The sequence below is a fragment of the Dermochelys coriacea genome, chromosome 2, assembly GCF_009764565.3.
Source record: "Dermochelys coriacea isolate rDerCor1 chromosome 2, rDerCor1.pri.v4, whole genome shotgun sequence".
Classification (NCBI taxonomy): domain Eukaryota; kingdom Metazoa; phylum Chordata; order Testudines; family Dermochelyidae; genus Dermochelys; species Dermochelys coriacea.
The window spans coordinates 204650744-204674352 of record NC_050069.1 but is presented as its reverse complement, the minus strand read 5'-3'; the positions used below and the strand labels follow the sequence as shown (position 1 = coordinate 204674352).

The window sequence follows — 23609 nt, the reverse complement described above, 5'->3', positions numbered from 1 at the left end:
ACACATGTATGCCTATTACAATGGACTCTGCTCAGTGAGCAGGGAGATTCTCCGCTCTCACTTCGGCCTGACAAAGACAGCCCCTCTGTGACTCCTCTTTTATATACTCATAGAAACAAGTTATCTATTGCCACTCTGACGTGGTTAGTTACCACCCTCTCCCTTGTACATGTCGGTTCAATCATGTTGGTTCTCTATCCATCACCCTGTCCTTATGTTTAGGAGGGTCAGTGTGTCCCTGTATCATCTTCTACTATAACTTGATATCAAGATGTTCTGGCACAATCCTTCTGGAATGTGTTTATCCAAGTGTCCTGTGCCTACCACTTCCTAGGACTGCTTATGTTTTTGCAACACCAACCCTCTTCTTGCCAAGTTCAGTGAACTTGCAAGTAGGCATGTTTTGTAATAGGGCCTGACTCTTGCTAACTTTGCTTTATATCAGTAGAGCCTGATTTCTGTTTGGGCCTTAGGCCTTACATCAGGCCCTTTATAATAGGCCTCATGTCTCAGGCTCTTTCTACTACACACATAACTTCTACAATTTAGGTCAAACAAGTCAAAACTAAAGCAAACTGAAGTGCAATAATTAATATACTTAATTTTTACTTCCATGATATGACTGGATCCTCAATAGCTTAAATATCATATGAAGCAAAGTACTACTTTACATTTATGAACTAAAAGAAAAACTCTCCTCTGCTGCTGAAGCTGTTTTGCCAGTCACAAAAACAACCTTGCAATTAATTAGAAGATTAAAATCCAAAGAATACACATGATTTAAATGTTGGACAGTTTGTGATTCTTCTGAGGTGAACTGAACCAAAACCACTTTAATATTAGAATCGGAGACAGAAAATAAATCTCCAATACATATGGCTCAGTTGCCTTGGATGCCTCAGTGGCATGTTGCCCTATTGAGTAATGTATTCTGCCTGCAGTAACAGTAACTTTGAAAAAATGCTAGGACATCTTAAAATGCTAATAAGGAGAGTCATAGTGAGATAAAACTAGAGTGTCCAATTTTAAGTACAACGTATTCAAAAATTTGGAGCCTTACTTAAAATACAGGTTTTTTTCTCTGTCCTCTCTCTTTAAGGTAGGAGTTTGTAGTAGCAACAGCTTCAGATGAAAACCCAACTTGAGGAAGCAGGTAGAAAAGCTAGGGGGTGATTTAATAATCCTACTATGCACTGTCCTAATTGTTTTGATTTATGTTTTCTCCATTATATTTAGTTTATATTTCGGTGTTTATGACTGGATATCTATTTCCCCACAGTTTTCCCCATATCTTCACTATCATGTAGGTACAGAGGGCAAAACAAAGTTTGGTTTTCTTCATTCATCATAAGACTCGGTCTCTTTTTGTTTATTTTAGCACTGATGGGTTCTCCCCAAAACTGCAAAGCAGTAGCGTCACACCTGTTATCTGAAGCTGGTACAGTACAGATTAACATCACAACATGAGACGTTATCTAGGCATTTGTGGGGTACATTCGGGGATTAGTGAGAGAAGAGAAATTTCTGTCTTATCTCTGCTGAAAAGTTTTAATTGAGGTCTAGAAATGAATGGCTGGGCTCTGTATCTACTGTTTCAGTTTCTGGATACAAAATGGTGTGCCTGATGAAAAAGACTGTAATTTACATTAAACACTGACGTATGCTGCCAAAGTAATATTGCACACACTCCAACACATCTGCACCATTTATCTGGAAATCCTTAAGAAGCATTATTGACAGTTAGTGCTGAACTTGTGACAGGACTCTAACTTAAAATTAAATTGATTCAAGTTGCAAGGTATAATTTTCTTCCCATTAATTATAAACTGTATTAGAAGAATGTTCTTTTCCTTTGGTTGCCTCAATTTTTTTCCCTGGGCTTCTCAATATACAGTTTAGGTTGGATAAATTTATTGACACCATATACATTTCCTGAATATAGTGTCAAGACTATGATGGTGTTCTAATAGTCCTTCCAGTGTAATCTACTGTTCCATTCACCTACAGTACACCTCTTCAGTGAAAACAAAGTTGTCCATAACTTCATTCAAGCAGCTTTATCCCTTCCCACTAATTAGTCTAAACCTAGATTAGGAAATCTAATTCATGCTAATTTACTTTGTGATTTTAATGAATGGGCTGACTTCTGGCACAAGGAACTGTACTGGGCACGTTTATGGTGCAACTAGATCTGCTGCACAAACTGGGTCCTCTTCATCTGTTAGTCCATTATAATGAAGGAATATATTAATCCACAGAGTGCATAGCTAAATTCTGAAGGCATGCCATTCAATCGGAGACTTTAATCCTCAAATGTAGATTTACTTTCAAAACTGAATATTCCAAAAAGAACTCTCTTATTCTATAGATCCGTTCCATTTATATATTCAGAGTCAGACTGGCTCACTTTGTTGCAAACAATATGTTTTACTGGATTTTACTCTTGGTAGCGAAGAGGGAGCAAATGGAGTATGTTAGTCCATTTTGTGCATCATCAACAAAATTATTTACTAAGGCTTGTTCTACATGAGAAAGTTATACTTGTTTAACTTAAGGTTCAATTTTAAAGGGCTTAGTTAAATTGGTGACAAAGGCTGTGTGGATATTACTTTTAGTTTAACCCAGGCTGCCTTATTTTGGTTTAGCTTAAGTCGACGGAGAACAGGGATTAGATAAACTAAAATAAACCATTATTAATCCACAATAGGAATGTCCATGTGGAGCTTTAAAAATTGATTTAAGTTAAACTGGTGCAACTTGTGTGCAGACAAGTCATACATTTCCAGTTGGTTACATGGTGCTATTGAATACAAGGGAGGTTACACGATGCTCTTGCTGACATCTATTTAAAAAACAAGGGCTAACACAGGCCTAACTGAGGCATAGAAGATGAGGGAAATACTCACATTATTATTTTTTATAAATATAATATGCACTTCATTTTACCTGTGTGATATTATCTTGCTTGGCTACACAGGGCTGTATGGGGAAACCAACAGGAAACTAAACAATGACAAAGATAAGGTACTGTCAAAGAGAATGCCAAGGGTCCTTGAGGAACAATGGGAAAGCTATTAGTTGGGGAATGGCCCCCTGGCTTCATCCAGGCTAGTACGATTTATTCTTCCCAACCCTGATATTAGGATCAAAGGAGATACTAAAACCTTATAGCTGCTGTCCTAAGCTAGAAAAGGGTTGACTGGGCTGTTAGCTGCTGGCTGAGAGGAGATGCTGACAGAAGCATACAGAAGGAGGGAGAGAATTCCACAGCACAGAATTCCTCTTCTCCCAGCCCAGAGATGGATGTAATAATAAGGCATGTTATAGAATCCAGACTTAGACTGTAGGGCTGGCAGTCAGCAAAAACATCTTTTAAATTATAAACAAAACACATTATTGAGAAGCCATAAGTATGGAATGTCACAATGCCATTTCCAGAGTCACTTTTCAGAATGGAATCGCACTTTAAAGCTCCATTTAAATACACAAGGAACATTAATACACTGCATATATCATTCATGTGCAAGTCTTTCCCAGTTGGACTAACTCCATAAAGTTATAATTTGCTATCATTAGCTAGATATTTCATTTTTTCCACTGACAGTTTTTGGATTATAGAACAGAAAGAGCTGTCTCTAAATAGATCTGAGCATGTAGAGAATCAGCTCTCTGACAAGCCAGCAGACTGAAGGAAGTGATTATTCCCCTCTATCTGGCACTGGTGAGGCCACACCTGGAGTATTGTGTCCAGTTTTGGTCCCCCCACTACAGAAAGGATGTGGACATATTGGAGAGAGTCCAGCGGAGGGCAACGAAAATGATTAAGGGTTGGGGCACATGACTTACAAGGATAGGCTGAGGGAACTGGGCTTGTTTAGTCTGTAGAAGAGAAGAATGAGGGGAAATTTGATAGCAGCCTTCAACTACCTGAAGGGGGGTTCCAAAGAGGATGGAGCTTGGCTGTTCTCAGTGGTGACAGATGACAGAACAAGAAGCAATATCTCAAATTGCAGTGTGGGAGGTCTAGGTTGGATATTAGGAACACTATTTCACTAGGAGGGTGGTAAAGCACTGGAATGGGTTACCTAAGGAGGTGGTGGAATCTCCATTCTTAGAGGTTTTTAAGGCCCGGCTTGACAAAGCCCTGGCTGGGATGATTTAGTTGGGGATTGGTCCTGCTTTGAGCAGGGAGTTGGACTAGATGACCTCCTGAGGTCTCTTCCAACCCTAATATTCTATGATTCAAAGTGATATGGCCCTAACTGTCCCTTAATCTCACAGGAAAGGCCTCCAAGGCAAATTCCAGGTGACTTGCTAATCATTCTGGAGACATTCAGATTTTCAGTATTTAGAGATCTGAAACATAAGACCCCTTAGTCTTTGCTCCTCCATTCTGAGAATGCTGAACTACCTTTTGCAGACTGGTTTCTTGACAAATGCTTTTCTCTTTTTTCTCCAGTAAGACCAACTGGAGAGCTGGATGACTGTCATGCTCCTGTACCAGATATGGGACTGGCTACCGAGCTTGCTTATACACATCAGAAGTGTTCATCATAAGATCCTTTAAAGCTCTGCCAGGTATGAGGTACAGCGGACCCTCGCTATAGCGTGGATTCGCATATAGCGCGGTCGCGATGATGGATCCCAAATTTAAACATTTAAATTGGGATCCATGGTAATGCGGCCCTCGCATTAACGTGGTCCCACGCATGGATCCTGAACCCCATGTTCTAGCGAGGGTCTGGTGTATTTTACACCTAGGACCACCTAGTGGCTGAACAGTATAATACAATTTAGCATTCCATTACAACAGTGGTTCTCAAACTGCGGGTCGTGACCCCAAAGTGGGTCGTGACTCCATTTTAATAGGGTTGTCAGGGCTGGCATTAGACTTGCTGGGGTCTAGGGCCGAAGTCTGAGCCTTGCTGCCTGAGACCGAAGCCCGAGGTCTTCAACTTTGGCTCCCCTGCCCAGGATGGCGGGACTTGAGCAGGCTCAGCTTCGATCCCCCCTCCTGGGGTCATGTAGTCATTTTTTGGGAGTCGCAGTGCAATGAATTTTGAGAACCTCTGCATTACAATGACAGACCCCAAGCGTTAGCCTCTTATCTTTTCCCCCCAAACAAGTTTACATCATCACTGAGCAGCTGTGAAAACTTCTGCCATACCTTCTGCTAAAGCCAGAGCACTGCAGTCCCCTCCTGTATTCCAGAGGCAGATCGCGAATGATAGATTTCAGAGTCCACCTCTACTTTATTATTTAACATTTATAAAACAGTAGTGCCTAGAGGCTATAACCCTGCAATGCCTGATTGTGCTAGGTGCTGTATGAACATATAATAAATTACAGTCCCTGCCCCACAGTTTCAGACTGTCTCCAGATTTAGATCTGTGCTGCAGGAGAAACTGGACTTTGTCCCTGAAGCAAGAGATGAACCCCTCTGATGAAGCATGTTGACAAACTCCAAATACTGATGATGCTGGAGCGCTGAATTTTTAGAGGGCGTCAAATGCCAGTATTAGAACCTGTGTCACTGGATCTGTGCCAATCAGCGGGCGCTTAATGTCCAGCTGTGATACTTGGCTCTGGAACTCATGCAGCTTTGCTTTTTGAGGCCTTCCAGACTGACTTCAAACTCACTTTCATGACAAACTCAGTGGGGGCTGGGGAGCATTCAGGCAGTCACTGTGGGATCCGAGAAACCACGGTGATGTCTGGTACAGATTCCACAGACCAGGTTAGTCGCGATCTGCTCTGAGGCATCAGACAGAGGTCACATTTGTCCTTAAGGAACATTCTATGACCACACTGGGGGCATTTTTTTAACTGGCTAGGATGACGCTTTTACATTATAGTAAAAGAGAAGAGAAGGAATAATGAATAATGATATAAAATACTAAATGTTAAATTGTATGTAATATTTAACAAGTAAATTAAAGCTCTGAGAAGCACTGCATCCTGAGGTGTCCATGGTGCCCTAAGTATACCTTTCATAAACATTTTTTTGAAAAGCATTTTAAAATATAGTATCATCATCATCAATGTATTAAAGCTACTAGGATCAGATTATTATTTCCTGAAGAACACCAGTAAATGTGAAGAGAAACATTAACGGAAACGTAGCTATGATGATGCTGGGGCAGTAACAATAATGGCGAGTAAATTCCAGTAGCTGCATTAACACTCTTCATTTATATTATGAATTAAACTTCACAAAACCTTTGTGAGCATCTCCATTTGACAAATGGACAGACATACGCAGAAAGTTAGGTGATTTTTTTCAAGGTCACAAAGCATGTTTGTAGCAGAGCTGAGAAGAGAATCAAGATCTACCTTCCAACCTGGCATTCCTACCCATTAATACAATTCTAAAGATTGGCAGTTGGATGCGTTAAGAGTCACTAGACCTTCTCAGCAGCCATGGCACATGCCATCCTTTACTGGGAAGTTAATGGTTATTCTAATGCATGGACCTACATATGCAGATGTGCCATCTTACACTGGAGAAAGGAAATCCCAGAAGGTTAAAGCTTTGCATGTCTATCTTATTGAACCATTTCAGGGATCATAAACCTATTTCATTTCATTTTCATCACACACAAAAAACAACTTTTAACTCCTCCATGTAATACTAAGTTCTAATATTCATGGAACATCATTCATTTCCATACTGCCATGTCATAAACATATAATTATGTCACCTTAGAGACTAACAAATTTATTAGAGCATAAGCTTATGCCACAAGTACTCCTTTTCTTTTTACGGATACAGACTAACATGGCTGCTACTCTGAAACATATAATTATGTCGTCACTGTGTGGTGCAGCAAGAGAAGTAGATGAGCACTTAATGAGAAAGCTTTTGTATATATATACAAACAAAAATTGCCATTCTAACCATCTGTTCCTTCTTCGGATTCCATGGAGTGAATTAATAATGTTGGCAATCTGTTGTCCAATTCCATGGTAACAAATTGGCATGTTTTAGGTAAAAAATTATGTCGTTTTGTGGTGGTGTGGAAAATTGTGCAACAGGTTTTTTTTTTTTAAACAAAATTATTTTCATACAAAGGGCTATTATGTAAAAGAAAAAGTATACTCAGTACAATTGTGGATTTGCTTAAACAGATAATTACAAGAGATTCAAATATTTCAAGTAAAATCTAGGATTTAAGAATGGTTTTGAGCAGTTTTGGACTATGAAAAATATGTAATCTATATAATGAACTATTATAGTCACTGGCAGTAAGAAACATATTCCAATAGCAGAAGAAGACTAAAAAACTTACTCAGAAGGTCACAAATCATTTTCAGATAACTTCAAAGAAAAATATTCTTCAACTGCTAACTATTTTTGATACTCAGTACACTCATTTATTCTACAGATAATTTTGTGATGAACAGTCACAATATCTTTGTTAAAAATGACTGGCAAAAGTAGTAGAGTTTCTAGAGAAAAATACATAATTCTATGGTAAAATTTGGACTATTGTAAATAAAAGTCCATTCAAACAGCATTCCTTGTATTCACGAATGTCTCCCAGCTCACACACATGTAATTCAGCATCCTATGTTGACTGGAGAGAGGACAAATCAATGCTGCCCAATCATGACTCTGCGGAAGCTCTTAATGTGAGTAGCCAAATCAAGAATTGTGCTCTCAGTATGATGAATATTAGGGTGCTCTTTAATAACTGCTAATAGTGTCCCTTGACCTGCCACTGGCATTTTGCTTTCTGCATGAATATTTTGATGAACTTATTTCCAATAGGGTACGATCAGGGACAACACAGGCAGAGTTGAGATGTCTCAGGATAGTTGTCTAACAGCTTCCATTTGAGGGTAGTTAAGGGACAAAGCCAGAAATATTAAATCTGATGACACAGTTCCAATAACTGTGACACAGTTCAGCTTAGGAACTTGTCTGACCAGGGAGCTTCTTGAAGAACAATGAAGGCTGGGAGGGCAAAAGGGACAAAGGACAAACTTAGAGGGAGAACCAGACAGAGACACTCAGGCACATACACCCATGGGGGTGTCTAAAGAAGATAATCCTGCCCAGGTTGACATTATGGGATGGTACGGCTTTAAACAAGATAGACATGCATACAGGTTCTTCCAATTACTAAATACGAATACTTTGTTTTAAGAAGGCTGTTGGTCAGTATCAAAAGTTCAAGAAGGGAGGTTAAAAAGATGCCTAAACCCGAGTTGGATCTGCAGGGTGATAAGTGTTTGGGATATCTTCTTCTCTTCTTCTTTGGCTATTGCTTGATGTGAGGATGATGTCTGCTAAGGAGGTTCACTGGTGAGTTTTTAAGTGGCTGGGGAGCCCAATTCTTGCCCTGCAGATTTTGTGTACCTGGGTCCTGGTCTAAGAGTGGAAGAATCATGAGATTCCATCCCAATATAGGTAAGGGTAAGAGACTTAACAACTTGTGCAGCAAGCTCCCATAACTGTGACAGTCAGTGCTTCCTCAGTGCCAAGGTCTCCTACCAATCTTGGTGCTGCGTTTGTTGAATCATGAACCAAAAATGGCACTTGTACTTTCCAAGCTACCTGAGCAGGGCTCCTGAAGGAATACAGGAGTTTGTTAACATGCAACTCTACTAACCTGAAGTCTCCAAGTTTTCCCAACAGGAGCTTAGAAGTGCCTGAGTTGCAGGCTTCGGTAGTGGTGTGTTGAAGGTGGCTGGCTCTCATTCACAGTCTCTTATGCTCAACAGTTTTGTGGACATGACACCTTTTCCTATGAGTTGGAGCTCAGTACCACCACTAGGATATGCCAGGCCTTAGTAAGCATTGGAACATTTGGCTTCAAAGAGGAGAATGCAGATTGCTTCAAAAGAACTAGTGAAGCAGATCTGCTGAGCAGAGAAGGAAACTGGCACTATGTTGATTGAGTGGCACCGATACTGAATGATGAAACTCAGGCTTTTGCTTCAAGGACAAATCGTTCTAGATTGGCTTCTGACCAGGCTTACTGGAGTCCCCTGGGATGGCTTTAGCAGCTGGCTTTTCAGGTGTTCCCCCTCAAAACTCACTGGGTCCAGGTGACAGTTCCAGATTCTAAAATATCATGTTCAGTTCCTGCAGCATAAATTCCTGCTACATCCAAACTTCCAGAGGCAGCTGGGCCTTCTTCCTTCCTACTCTGTGGTTCTTCAGGAAAAGGACTACATCCTAAATGAGAAACTGGAGGGAAAAAACAAGAGAAAGACCCAGAACACCATCAAAGTCAAAGCCATACTACATGGAACTAAGCTCCAAGGCTTTCAAGAGCTTCCAAAGGGCAAGCTAACTTCTCCAAAACTGGCTTGGAGAAAATGAGATGTTTAGACTACTGAGGCAAACCCTTAATGCAAAATTCATCAAAAAGGTACTAGTACAAATTCAGAATCTTGCATGGTCAAAAATACGGCTCACTCGACTTAGACTCACTGGAGTGGAACTAAGTACTGTACAAAAACAGAAGGTGTCAAGAAGCAGCCTCATTCTCCATGACTAAAAAGTCTGGAGCACTGAAAAGATGGGCAATCAGAAAAACAAACAGCTTTGACTCCAGGTTACCTGGAATGTTACCAGGTATTCAAGACTGGAAACTGCAGGCGAAGCAGAGCCAGAGAGAACAACTGGAGGATCCAAGTGAAGGTTGCTTTGTCAAAAAGGACATAGCTGGCAGATTCTAGTGTGGCCTGCAGTACTGGCAATTTTTATACTATGTGGCTGAATAGGGCAACTCTTGGAATTTAGCTCAATATAATTTTATAAGAGCATTGCTTATTGTATATACATACACATATCTTGGGCTCCTCTGCAGGTTTGATTGTTTGTTTTTTTGCAATTTGCCTTGGTAGTACATAAATCCAATAACTTCCATTGTTGATCCCGTTTTCCAATACACTGATTATTTGTTAACTCGTGTCTTCTGCTGCTAATGTCAGAGCAAGAAGTGGCAGAAGAGATTAGGAACCAGCCCGGTGTAACTGGAGCAACAAAACATTTTTATGTAATGAAAATAATTACCACACCATTACATCTGACAAAAATATATAGATTTTCTACAAACATACTTCAATGTATCAAGGATCACTGTGTAACAGCTGAAGTGCACATGGACTTGTAAAATGAGCTGAGTTGTGTGATCCTTCAGAACACAAGAAATCTAAGAACAAGAAAAGGCCATCTGTCCCAGCATGTCTGCTCTTTATCCTTACGTTAATCAATAGGCTAAAAAGCTCCCACATTTAAAAGCAAGAAGGTTAAGAAAAAATAAAAAGATATGGTGGTTAGAAACATCTGTTACAACAATTTGGTACATTAATTCAGTTTATAACATGACTTACAAAGTTAAATGCACTATACTACAGAACTATTACTTAATTCCAGGTATGCAAACATGGAAAAAAACCTCCACAAAGATTTACAGGCAAGCATTAATTGTCTAGGGTACTTCACTTACCAAGATGTGTGTTCATCATTTTTGCACAGTATTTGCACATGGCCTCTAGGTCATTTAGTTGTCCTTGGAGAAATGAAATTTGAGTCTCCAATTCTTCCTCCTTCAAGTGAAAGGATAAGCTTTAAGAAACCTAATATACAATAAAATTGATAAGCAATGCTCTTAAAATGTTTGGAACATTCCATTGGTTTTGATCTCATTTTTCCTATGAGTAAGTCTTGGAAACAATAGAGTTAGGTTTCATTTTTGTATGTGAAATGGAATAATTTTGACTTCTCTTTCTTCTATCATTCTATAAGGATGTCTTTGTCTTTTAATATACCACTTTTTATTCATACAAGTTGAAAAAAACCCAAACCACAAAACATCAGTTCCCATGCAGTGTTTCATGAAAGGTTAACAATTACATTTCATTGATGGAGATAATAGGATATATTTCTGGATAAATATGTCTTGATTTAAAGATGACAAGTGATAGAGAATCTATCACGCCCCTAGAAAAATTACTCCTTCCTGTTCAAACAAGTTTTCTTTTTCATTCATAGTATAGCAGTATGCAAAAGGAGGTCACTTTTGAGCTCCTCCTCTTCCTCCACATTGGGAGGCTTACAGATGTATTACAGTCTTTCTTGGCAGAAGTTGTTGGCCCTTAGACTGTGAATTAAGTATTAATTAAGTATAAACAGCAACGGAGAAGGATAAAACAATCTTGATTTGGCTGCATAATTAATCCTAAATTAATGATCATCAGAAAACTGAGAGCCAGGGCCAAGCAAAGTGAAGGAAACTTCGCACTCAGATGACCTGTATCTGCCGCCAACTATTTAAAAGAAAGCATTTGTTTAAGTTAGCATTCTGCAAGAAAGACCTGTAAACGAATACAACTTTCTCAAGCTTATATATCTTATTTGTCATTTTTTTTATATTGCCAAGTCATAAACAAATTGTTGAAAAATAAGTCAGGTTCGAAAATTTGAAATGCTGACAGTGTTAACTAGACTGTGCACTGCTATAATTCTATCCAAAATATGTAGTACCTAAAGACCTCTCTCTAGCACCTACATCTTGCAATGACAACAGAAAATAATCTACTCTATTTCCTGTTACTGCTTTTGATACTTAGCTACCGGCTAAGGAGACTAGATTTGATCATTTTACTATAAACTCATATACAATCAACTTGCAATAGCAGCATTAACTAATAATTTAAACACAGATGCACATACCAATGTCATTCCTGTGGTACTGAACATGGAAATTGAACTTCTGGAAATAAATAGTTCTGTATTTCCCACCCTTCTATCTTTCTTCATATTCATGAATCAAAATCAGAATAAATTGTTTTTCAAAACATTCCTGGTGCAGCTGTGGATACTTAGAGAGACAGTAAAATGAAACTCTCCAGTTGTACTAAGTACCAGTTAATTTCCTAGCTGAGATTGATAGCAAGCCTGAAGAGTAACCAAAGAACTAGAATGTCTATGTAACATTCTTGTATTAACCCTGGGAAACATGAACATTTTTAATGCCTTGCAAACTTAAAAATGGAAATTGCAACTAAACATATTTACCTTCTTTTCCAATATTTATAATAAATTCTTACACTAATAGTATTAGACAAAGCTGCACCAACTTCTCGATTCTAGTTCACACCACATTACATTAATTTTTCTGTCAGACTGTTGCTCTATGTTCCTATAAATAAGAACTTTTGCATTTACACTTTGCTGAGAACATGCCTGAGAGTTCTTGGATATCACCTCCATTGCTGAACATCACTGAATCTGATCTCTGTGTTACGCACTATCACAGGACTGAGAATGAGTAAGTACTATAACAGTTATGTAAAATAGTAGGCAGGCAACAGAAGAATTTTCCTGACCCAAAAGGAGATCACAAGGAATTGAGTTATAACGACAAAACATCTAGTAAGAAAGAAAAGGCATGGCAATCAGAAGGAAAAATGAGGCTGCATACAAAGATTATTTTTTTATAGATAAAAGAGCAGCCAGACACTATGTGGTAGGCTACTAAAAAATTTAAAATGTGAGAGAAGGAGTTTCATCAGGAATTGTAACTTGTATTGTAGGTGCTAAAATGTATTGTGCTGCGCTCTTAAGTGCGCTCTCCCGGAATCATACACAATGACTGTGCATGATGCCACAAAGAAATTTATCTGTGAAATACCCAAACTACACAGTGTAAAGCTAGGAAATACTTACATAAATGTAAATGAAAACCAAGATATTATCCTCTGTAATTCTTTTGGGAACTGAACTGCTAGCCAGTTAGACTGATGGGGGTGGTGGTGGTGGGGGAGGAGGGATAGATGAAAAGGGGTTCAAAATAATTCAACCATAACTCTGTGAACTTGACCACTTGACCACAGAAAAAAATCTGCTGTCAGTATGAGAAAATTAAATTTAACTAGTTTTTAAAGGTTTATAGAACAACAACTGCATTTAGGCATTTATTTTCAACATTTTATAATACTAAATGAAATTACCCACATTGTTTACGCATTATTCAAAACCACTACTGCTGCAGTCAGGCACTGGGGATCATGTAGTGAGCAGGAGAAACAAATCAAACAACAGCTAAATCAAACAAATGAGCCATTGTGCCTGGCTTGGAAGACAAAGATAAATGAATCTTAATGATGAGAAATGCCCCCTCTGCCACCCCAACTCTGCAAGCCCTACAACAAATTCTGGAAAATTCACTCCCAGAAACTCAGACCCACACCCTTATGGTTCCAGGCCATTCAGAAATTTAAAGATAATCAGCAACACCTTGAACTAAATCTGAAAGTGAAAACGAAGCAGGTGGGTTTATAACTGATAGGTAACATTGGTTCACATTCCTCTGATAACATAAAATGGACTTAAATTTCTCATTAGTCCAAGCTGAGCATTTTTTGTAATATTTCTACATATTATACCCAGCCTGTTCTATCTTCTAGTAAGGCTAAATCCTGCAAAGGTGATTCACTTATTTGCGTGTTTCTCATATTCTTCTTTCCTTGTGTCTGTATTCAGACCTTCTGTTACATTTGACAACTCCCTGGACCATGCACATTATTTCACTTTGTGTTTATGATCCCTCTCATTTCTTTGTTTTAATTTTACTTCATTTCCTCTACTTGTACATTTTTTTTGCTCCTGCAACTCTCTATTCCCCCACATCCTTTCCTCCCTTCTTTCTGGTTTTCCCACCAATAGAAGGATGACACTGGAAAATCTATTTTGGATTTTTCCTCCTGATTTGAAAGACTCATAATAAAAACAGTGCTGCCTGCAGTCTAGGCTGTATCTCAATGAGCTTCGTGGGATTCAGGAAAGCTCAGAGTTGTGACTCTAACTGAAATCAGTCAAATACCCTTATGCACATATTACAGAAGGTTTTATGATCATGACATTGTGATCCTAATTTTTCACAGCTCATTGCTTTGCAAGCTGATTAAGTTGGCAGAAGCTATGTTGAAGGCCTCTGAAGCTATGACATATATAAAATTCAAGATCTCAAGAAAAATGATTTTAGCAGGTGTCACTCTCACCAAAATGTTTTTTTTTTGCAATTGAAAATAAAACAGTCATTTCAAAATACATGTATTCTGCTGCTGCATAATAAATATCCAAATACCAAACTGTCAAGGCTTCAAATAAATGCATCAAAATACAGAACAAATAGGGCTGTTAGTCCCCCTCCCCTTTATGTTATCATATAACCATCACTTTTGCTGTCCAAGGAATGAAGAGCACAATTATATTTAGTGTTTTCTGTGTTATGTACATGTGTAAACTGAAGGGAAAACAAAATATTTTACAAGAGCTAAAGAAAATTAAATGCTCTGCTCAATTATCAAGACAGATTAACAAACACATGAACAGCATTATTTTAATAAATAAAGTTGAATGAATTTGTAAAAGGTTGATATAGTTTATTGGATCTCATATTCTTTGTGTTTTGCAGAAGTTTACTCATCGCTCAGAATATTTAGCATGGGAAAAGTCCATCTGCATTACAGCTGAATGATTCTGAATCTGTAGATACTTAGCAGCAATAAAAAGTGTCATATGCAGCAATGAAGAAACGATCTTCAAAGGAGCTACTTAATCTGGCTCATATAAAGTTATTTATGCCAAACTCCTTGAACAATAAAGCCAAATAGATAATTACATTAATTTAAGCAAGTCCCTCCTTAGATGCTGTCAAAATGGGAAAACAAAATATCGTAGAATTGAAACCTGTAATATTGGAATATTAAAAGAATATCAAAAGGGAAAAATAAAGTTGGAAACAGGGAACTTACAAAACTACATATTCACTAGAGGGTCTTTTCTCATGCTTAAATGCTTATTCACAACATAAACACAGAGTACATGTTCAGGTTATCAGTGTCATTTTACATCTGCCTATTATAATTTTCAGACGCATTGCAGACAAATGAACACACCGTGTTAATTCTTCCACTTATTTTCTTTACACAAACATAGCCTGGATAGAAAATAGAACCTAATGTTTCCATTCTGTTGCAATAATCTATTTCAGTTCTGTTTCTGACTGTAACAAGCCAATATATAACAGATGAACCAATGACAATTTTGTGCTGTTTGACAGCCTGGGAATCTTTATGTTCCATGCCAGCAGCATGCTTGCCCACAACATATGCTGACATTTAAAACCATTACTTCCCACTGATGAGTAATATAAAACAAAATTTAAAAATAAACATGGAATTATTATTATTTATACTCCTGAACCACTTCAGAGCCACAGTCATAGACCAGGGCTGCACTGTGCTAGGTGCTGTGCAAACAGAGAACAAAAAGATGGTACCTGCCCCAGAGAGCTTTCAATCCAACCATAACACAAGAGACAACAGAGGGCTCAACAGACAGACAAACAGACAGTACAAGGATGCAAGGATTGGTCAGAATGCTAGGTAGTGGTCTTAGCACACCAGCAGCCTAATCGTGGCCAAGTTTTTTTAGGCATCATGAAAAAGGAGATTTTTAAGGAGGATAACAAGTTAGTGTTGTGGATGGTCCTGGACAGCTTCTCCCGAGTGTGTGGGGGCAGCATGAGAGAAAGCATGAAGATGCTTGTTTGAAAATGTAACAAGAGCTGGCCCTGGAGGCAAAAGTTGACATCTTGGTAGTCAATTAGACAGGAAAGGTAGGGTGGAAGATGGGCAATAAAGAACCATGAAAGTAAAGACAAGTAGTTTGTGTTTGATCTTGTTCTTTATCACTTGTTGGTAGGGAAATATCCATACAACTGTAACACTTAACTTGAAGTACTTTCTACTTTTATATTTTTCACTGCAATACTGATCAGTGCAGAAAAATAAATTCCTTGGACTTTTTCATTATTAAAACTATGGAATTAAGATTTATTTCATATATTAGTGCTACAATACTTTCCACAAAGGCACATGGAAAACTCAGAGCTTACTCTCATACATGGGGGGTGGGTGGACTGACCCTCACGCAGAAGAAGGAGGTTTAGCCTTCAAATTCCACAGAGGTCTAGGCCATTCACACAAACTACCAGATTTTTTCTGCTCCCTGCTAACTGTGAAACAAACATATCCCAAAACCTATGGACCTCAATCAATTTTGTATTTTTTACATCTCAATAGATGCCATTTTAAATTTGAAATATATTTTCAAAGCTACCCACATATTCTTTAAACAGTATTTTGATACATTTTTAAAAATAGATATTTCCTATGGACAGAGTATACGGTGCGTATAAATAAAAGTCATGATGATGATGCTTTATTTCACACCATTCTTTGTTGCTTTTCTTCTGCTTGCACCATCAGAAGGTAGATATGAAATAGGCTTAGTGGGAGTGTCCTCTTCACACCCACACTTCCTTGTTTTGATTCTGTGATGCTGGAAGGTGTTGATGGCTCCCATCAATCACAGACCAGTCAATGGGTACACTGAGCACCCTTTATCAAGGCTAAATGGGGGAGCAATTAAATGCTCCTTTGCATGATGATGCGTGTGTGGTGAAAGCCACTGCCCAAAGCACTGGCCAGTATAGCATGGACTGAGCAGAGGGTGAGCCGTATGGGGTGAGGTTCACTGGGAACATAAGAATGGCCTCATTGGGTAATACCAATGGTCCATCTAGCCTAGTATCCTGTCTTCTGACAGTAGCTGCCAGATGCTTCAGAGGAACTGATTGCAAATGCAGGGGGTGGGGCACTGATTGGCTGGAGCTGTATGTGACAGAAAGCAACTAGAAAGCCAGGGAAAGTCAGTAGAAAGGAAGCACTGTGAGTGTAGCTTTGGGACAAAGCCAAGAAAGAGCTCCTTTTGGATAGAGTACTCTCTGAGAAAGCAAATTTGGATTTCTGAATGAGGAAATTGCCACTGTTTGTTCCTACTGTGTTCAGGGAAATGAGAATTTGTGTACATTCTTTGTAAATAAATGGGATTGCACCAAAGAAATACCTGACCCAGATAACAGATTTCTCCTCCTAAAGCAAACAACCTGGCAAGGGCCCAAACAGTGGCTAACCACTCAGGACAAGGAACAACAATACAAATCCCTTCCACCATGTTGGATTTACATAGAATTATATTTGGTTTTGCAATACCACAGAATGCTAAATGAGTCCAAGTTAAACTAGTCAGCCAACCACATTAGTTTTCTGAGTGATTATATTGACTATAATGACTATCTTTGTAACGAAGTCAATGGGGCTACTCACTTGCTGAGAGATGCTTCAGTGATTAGCTGGATCAGGGCCTTTAAGTGCATGGTGGCTTACTGTCAGCCAAAGATAGGAAACAAGTGCAGTAGGGATCCTTAATATCTGAAGGAAGTTGGCATTGCAAGAGCTGCAGAAGCATGTTTTGGAGTTTATTTTGTTTCCTCTGCCTTGGTCACCATCTTGACCCACTAACCTGGATATGAGTCAGCAGTGTGCCCTTGTTGCCAAGAAGGCCAATGGCATTTTGGGATGTATAAGTAGGGGCATAGCGAGCAGATCGAGGGACGTGATCGTTCCCCTCTATTCGACACTGGTGAGGCCTCATCTGGAGTACTGTGTCCAGTTTTGGGCCCCACACTACAAGAAGGATGTGGATAAATTGGAAAGAGTACAGCGAAGGGCAACAAAAATGATTAGGGGTCTAGAGCACATGACTTATGAGGAGAGGCTGAGGGAGCTGGGATTGTTTAGTCTGCAGAAGAGAAGAATGAGGGGGGATTTGATAGCTGCTTTCAACTACCTGAAAGGGGGTTTCAAAGAGGATGGCTCTAGACTGTTCTCAATGGTAGCAGATGACAGAACGAGGAGTAATGGTCTCAAGTTGCAATGGGGGAGGTTTAGATTGGATATTAGGAAAAACTTTTTCACTAAGAGGGTGGTGAAACACTGGAATGCGTTACCTAGGGAGGTGGTAGAATCTCCTTCCTTAGAGGTTTTTAAGGTCAGGCTTGACAAAGCCCTGGCTAGGATGATTTAACTGGGACTTGGTCCTGCTTTGAGCAGGGGGTTGGACTAGATGACCTTCTGGGGTCCCTTCCAACCCTGATATTCTATGATTCTATGATTCTATGGTCTATTTCTGTTTTGATCCACTCCATCTATCTTTTACATCTTTGGCTGGCAGCAGACGGTGCAGTAGGACTGCTAGCCATCCTCGTCTCCTGGCTGCTCGGCGGAAGATGCTGCAATAGGACTGCTAGCCATCCTAGCTGCACGGCAGAAGATGGTGCAATAGGACTACTAGCCATTCTCATCTCCTGGCTGCTCGCCAGAAGACGGTGCAATACGACTGCTGGCAGGACCAAAGAGAATGACCTGGTCGAGTCATTCCTATTTTACTCCCTGCGCCCATGTCTGCCCAAGCGCTCCTGACCGACTTTACCGAGGTGGCCAAGAGCACCTCGGACATGATGATGATGGTTATCAGGCCTATTGCACTGTCAGCTGCCACAAGGCAATGAGCTGCTGCTGTGTAGCAATGCAGTACCGCGTCTGCCAACACCCAGGAGACGTACGGTGACAGTGAACTGAGTGGGCTCCATGCTTGCTGTGGTATGGCATCTGCACAGGTAACTCAGGAAAAGAGGCGCGAAACGATTGTCTGCCATTGCTTTCACGGAGGGAGGGAGTGAGGGCGGCCTGATGACATGTACCCAGAACCACCCGCTACAATGATTTTTGCCCCATTAGGCATTGGGATCTCAACCCAGAATTCCAATGGGTGGCGGAGACTGCGGGAACTGTGGGATAGCTACCCACAGTGCAACTCTCCAGAAGTCGACACTAGCCTCGGTACTGTGGAAGTACTCCGCTGAGTTAATGCACTTAGACACACACAATCGACTATATAAAAACGATTTCTAAAAAAAAGACTTCCATAAATTCTATAATTTCATAGTGTAGACATACCCTGAGATAACAAAGAGTTGCTAGGAGAGCCAGGACTCTTATCTACCCAGGGCTTTTGGATGGTATTTTCAAGTGAGCTAGATGGTCAACTCCCATCAAATTTCCAAGCTTAGCATCCTGAGAACACACACTATTTTAGAGCACTAGTATGCTCATCCTTGTGACTCGTCCTGTGTACACCATTAACCATAGAGAAAGACACAGCACTGCCTATGAACTTTCCAAAGCTATGTGCGTATGTGCAGAACCAACAGAACACTGGCAAACAATTGAAAGACTGCATTACAAAATCCAGTGTACATGCACAAAGTACTTAAAAAAACAGTATGACTTTGATAAGTCACAGCCAATTATCAAGAGACCAACAAAAAGCACATCTCTGACCAAGGAACTATCTCCTATCAAAATCCACATTTCTAACGTCTACCACTAATGCATGAGTGCTGTTCACAGGAAAAGTATTTTTGTTCCTACTCTCTTATTTTGAAAATGGCTAAACCATTTCAGTTGATTATATTAAAAAAAAAGAAAATTAGTAAAAATTTACTTACCTACCCATATATTTTCTCAAGTTGGCACATGATGATCTGTGATCCATTGCTCATCTTTCAAACAGGAAGGAGCCTCTTTTTTTCTTTTAACTCCCCTGCCCTAGCTTCACAATGTAGTGCCAGGAGGTGGAGTTGTTCAGAGAACTAATCGCCTCTTCAACTCCCCAGCCAACTGCCTATGCTGAGAAGACAAGCTATAAATTCTGATTTATAATCATTATGAAAGATTTTCTGTTTCCAGGCACGATACTTCATCTTTTCATCTTATTAATTTATTATACAAAAAATGGAAATGAAGACTTAGATCCCAATATGAGGAAATCCCATTTCTCTCTCTCTCTCTGCAGGAATGCTCTGCAAGAGAAAAAGGACAGATTGCACATTTCCCTTCCAACTGGCATTTGATGCAAAAGTAAGTGACGCCATGGGTGGAGGGCCACGAAGCAACATGCACCCAATTCAGAGAATGAAAAATTACAGCTAGCTAAGTGAATTATACCTTTCACTGCTACTCTGTGATATTTTATAAGTGGGTTATAGTCAACAGCAAAACAAATTACCACAAACAGGAGGGAAACTAAAAAAAAAATGAAGAAAATTGAATTGAGAGGGAAAAAACTCTTATCCAAAGATTGTTTTTCATTTGTCTGGATTTCTTGCTTTCATTCTTTCTCCTTCCTCCATCATATGAAAGGCTTTAATGAAAAAAACCAAGAATGAAACTGCAGAACCATTTGTCCAAAAATAATATCAGACAAAGACAACACTTCTATTTTAAAGTAACAGATAAAGGAAAGGAATACACTGAGACTGGGCAGCCAAACAGTAAAATTGCTTGAATGAAGTACTGTGTTGTCCTGCCAGGAAATGGCGAGGTTCCTGAATAAATGAGTTCCTGAATAAGTCAGAAGGGGAAGGGGAGTGAAATTTGTGAAAATCTGTAGGAGGCCTGACAAATTCCTGAATTTATCCAGCTGGAAATAGTGAATGATTTGCATCCTTCCTTAGGCAGCCAACTAATCCTAACATTTTCTTCAAGCTTTAGATTTCCATGAACAGAATTTGAATGTCTCAATCACAGTTCAAGAGTGAAACTAATTATCCTGGTAGTGGAAGGGCACAGAACACAAGGAAAGCAAATTAAAAGAGATTGGTTCAAGTGAAAACCAGAGAATCCTGGTGCAGGCTTGAGAGTCACCTCACCAGGGAAAAGGTGCACATAAGGATTCCAGACCACCAGCAGAAGCCTCTTTGATCCGAGCTGAGCCTGCTATGCTGATGTGTTTTCTCTTGCAAAACCATTGTCTGGCAGAGTCCTGTTTTAAAAGCATCTTCTCCTTATCAAGGGAGCACCAAGGAGATGGTAAAAAATAAAAATATATGTATCATGGGAAAAGCTCCTGCCTGGAGACAGAGAAAGGAGAATGGAAGTGAACTTCCTGCCTCTTGCAGTGGAGGCAAGACACTGGGGAGTTGAGAGGCAATTTGTTCTCTGAACAGCTCCACCTGCTGGCAGTACATCCTGAAGCTAGAGAGGGCTTCTTTGGTTTAAAAAAACCAATCCCAACAAATAAGGAGAGAGAGAGAGAGAGAGAGAGAGGGTTCCATGCTTTGAAAAGGAGGAAAACTCCCAGTTGTAATGAGTCATGGATTACAAGGTGCCCAAGATGCAGAATACAAATTATGCCCAGACTGACAACAAATCTGGCAAATTTAGCTAGATATAAAAACTGAAAAGGGAATAAAGAATTGGAAATGGCCCCCTAGAACAGAAATTCTGGTAAAATTTATCTACAACAGGGGCAGAGGGAGCCTCATGATTCCATGGGTGCACTCTACTTAGCGTTTCTTGTTGCAGTCAACTGGGGCACTGGTCGGGCTCAGCAGCACCCTCTGCCATGAAACGGCAACCCTAATCCAGGCTCAGTGTGGAGGGCAGGGTTTGGAGAGCGAGCACGCCCCACACTCACCCAGCAGTGGCGTGAGGCTGGGCCCAACTCTCCACTCTGGGCATTGTGACCGGCATATGGTGTCGCAGAGTCACACAGGTTTGTCACTTTAGTGGGGATTAGTGGTTGCTGTGGGTGCAAATGAACCTATAAAACCCTGAAAAAGCCACTACTCAGGTATAAGCATCGTTGCACACATTGTTTGTAATACTTTTTTTAAAAAAATCTTACTGTGATATTGCTTTTATATCCATAAGTAGGTGCTCAGATTATATTGTGATGAGTATCACAGAAATGACAATAAATATATAAACAAACTAGGGAGATTTCTGATTTGTTTTTCCCGTTACGATTATTTTACTATTATGTTTGGCTGGCTTTTTGCTTTTAATTCTAGATATACATATAGTGACTGTAAGACAAATGTGAGACTGAAACAGTCACAGTATTCTGTCCATAATTTTAAAAAAATCCCAAGAAACAAGTTTTCGGATGTTAAAGATCTTTGAAATAAGATACTAAGTATTCTTGAATCCATATATTTCTGGAGTGAATACAGTGCATGTATTATGCTCCTACATTGTGTTTCTAAAATGTTATTGAATTGCCTACTAGGTGTGATATATTTTTGCAATATTTTTTTTCTTATTTTTGCTGCTCTAGTTACAATATTGCCTCCATTTAGTCTTTTATTATTAATTCCCAAAGCACATCTTTTGTTATAGATTAATGACCCCAAATAATAAATTCTCATTTAGTTTTCACAAGTGATTTCTTTTGCCACTGCAAAATGTTGATTTGATTCATAATGTAAAAAAGACATTTTTGTGAATATTTATGAATTACGAAACACAATACACCATGAGCAACATTTCAGTCTTTCCATTTGCTTGTTAAATATATTAGATTTATTCAACCACTATTTATATTTTATTCACTTAAAAATGGTTCTTAAGCATCAGCTACATAACAGTTCAAGCGAAATATTCTCTATTCCAAATGATACATTTGTTCTATGATGTGATTCATGATTCAGTATGCAGTTTTGGAATTGGACCACATTATTTAGATCTTTTAGGAGCTCGGATTATAATGTTCAGAATTTAAGAAGGGTAATGCTTAAGTATAGTAATTATGCAAGGACTCAAAACATTTACGAATGTAAACATTTACACTAACTTGCTACAATAAAAGTACAAGATCTGTGTTTTTGTGGGGAAAAGCTTGATTTAACTGAACATGAAAAAATTGCAACACATCCTAAATTGAAATATAAAATTACAATTTCTTTCAAGGAGAAAAAAAACCAATCATTTAGATTTGGAACGGCACTGTACATATTTTTTTTATGAGAGTCCAGTCAGTTTCTGAACGTTTGCAAAAATGGAAACTCAGGTAAACTATTAGATAATTTAAAGAGAGAAAAAAGGCAGAGGGTAAAATTTTCAAAAGTGCCTAAGGAGCCTAGGTCCCATTCACATAGGATGTCAATGTGATTTGGGCATCCAAACGCATATGCCACTTTTTAAAATGGGACCTTGGCTCCTAAGTCATTTAGGCACTTTTGCAGATTTTACCCAGAGCCTCCAATCAGTCAATATTTTGAAATTTTATTGCATCTTCCCTAGCAGCCACCAATTATTAAGGAAGGAAACTGAAAACAGTGCAACAGTTCCAACAGATCTAAAAAGTACCTCTACAAACTTTGGTCAGATGACCTGGCAGTCTGTCAGATTTAAGTGCTTTCTATTTCCAAGGTTAGAGTGGCATTGAAAAACTAAACCAACGCCAAGTTTCAAGTGTCTGAATTGAATTTGGCCTCAAATCAAAATCAAGATAATCACATCAGAATGGCAAAGCTGGAAAATCTCCTGAAATATAAATTACAGTTTCAGATTGATTCATTAAACTTAATACACTATACTCAAATGTCAGCAGAGGTGAGTTTTTTATATTAGACCCAGCAAACTCCAAACTATTGATTAAGCAATGAAATTTTGCAGGAAAACATTTATAAACTCATTAAGCAGTTATAATAATAGTTTAAATTATATAACATTCATTTCTATGAATGTTTTGATTGTCATTAAGAAAAGGGCATTGCATTGGGACATTTGTATTTCTGAATAAATGTGAGGTACATGTTAAATACGAATTCACAAACATTTTGTTAAAACACTATATTTAGGAGTTTAAAGAAATAGTTTAGCCCACATAAAAGGTT

General features: G+C 39.0%; 1 protein-coding gene across 13 annotated transcripts in view; it reads right to left on the bottom strand.

The window, feature by feature from the left end:
- The window catches only part of TBC1D5 (TBC1 domain family member 5), a 488374-nt gene that overhangs the window by 26722 nt on the left and 438043 nt on the right, over window positions 1-23609 (bottom strand). For all 13 annotated transcript variants that reach the window (XM_038389865.2, XM_043509088.1, XM_038389866.2 and 10 more), the window contains one exon: window positions 10464-10563. In XM_038389865.2, coding sequence (XP_038245793.1) covers window positions 10464-10563 — 100 coding nt within the window. The remainder of the gene's footprint in view (window positions 1-10463; window positions 10564-23609) is intronic.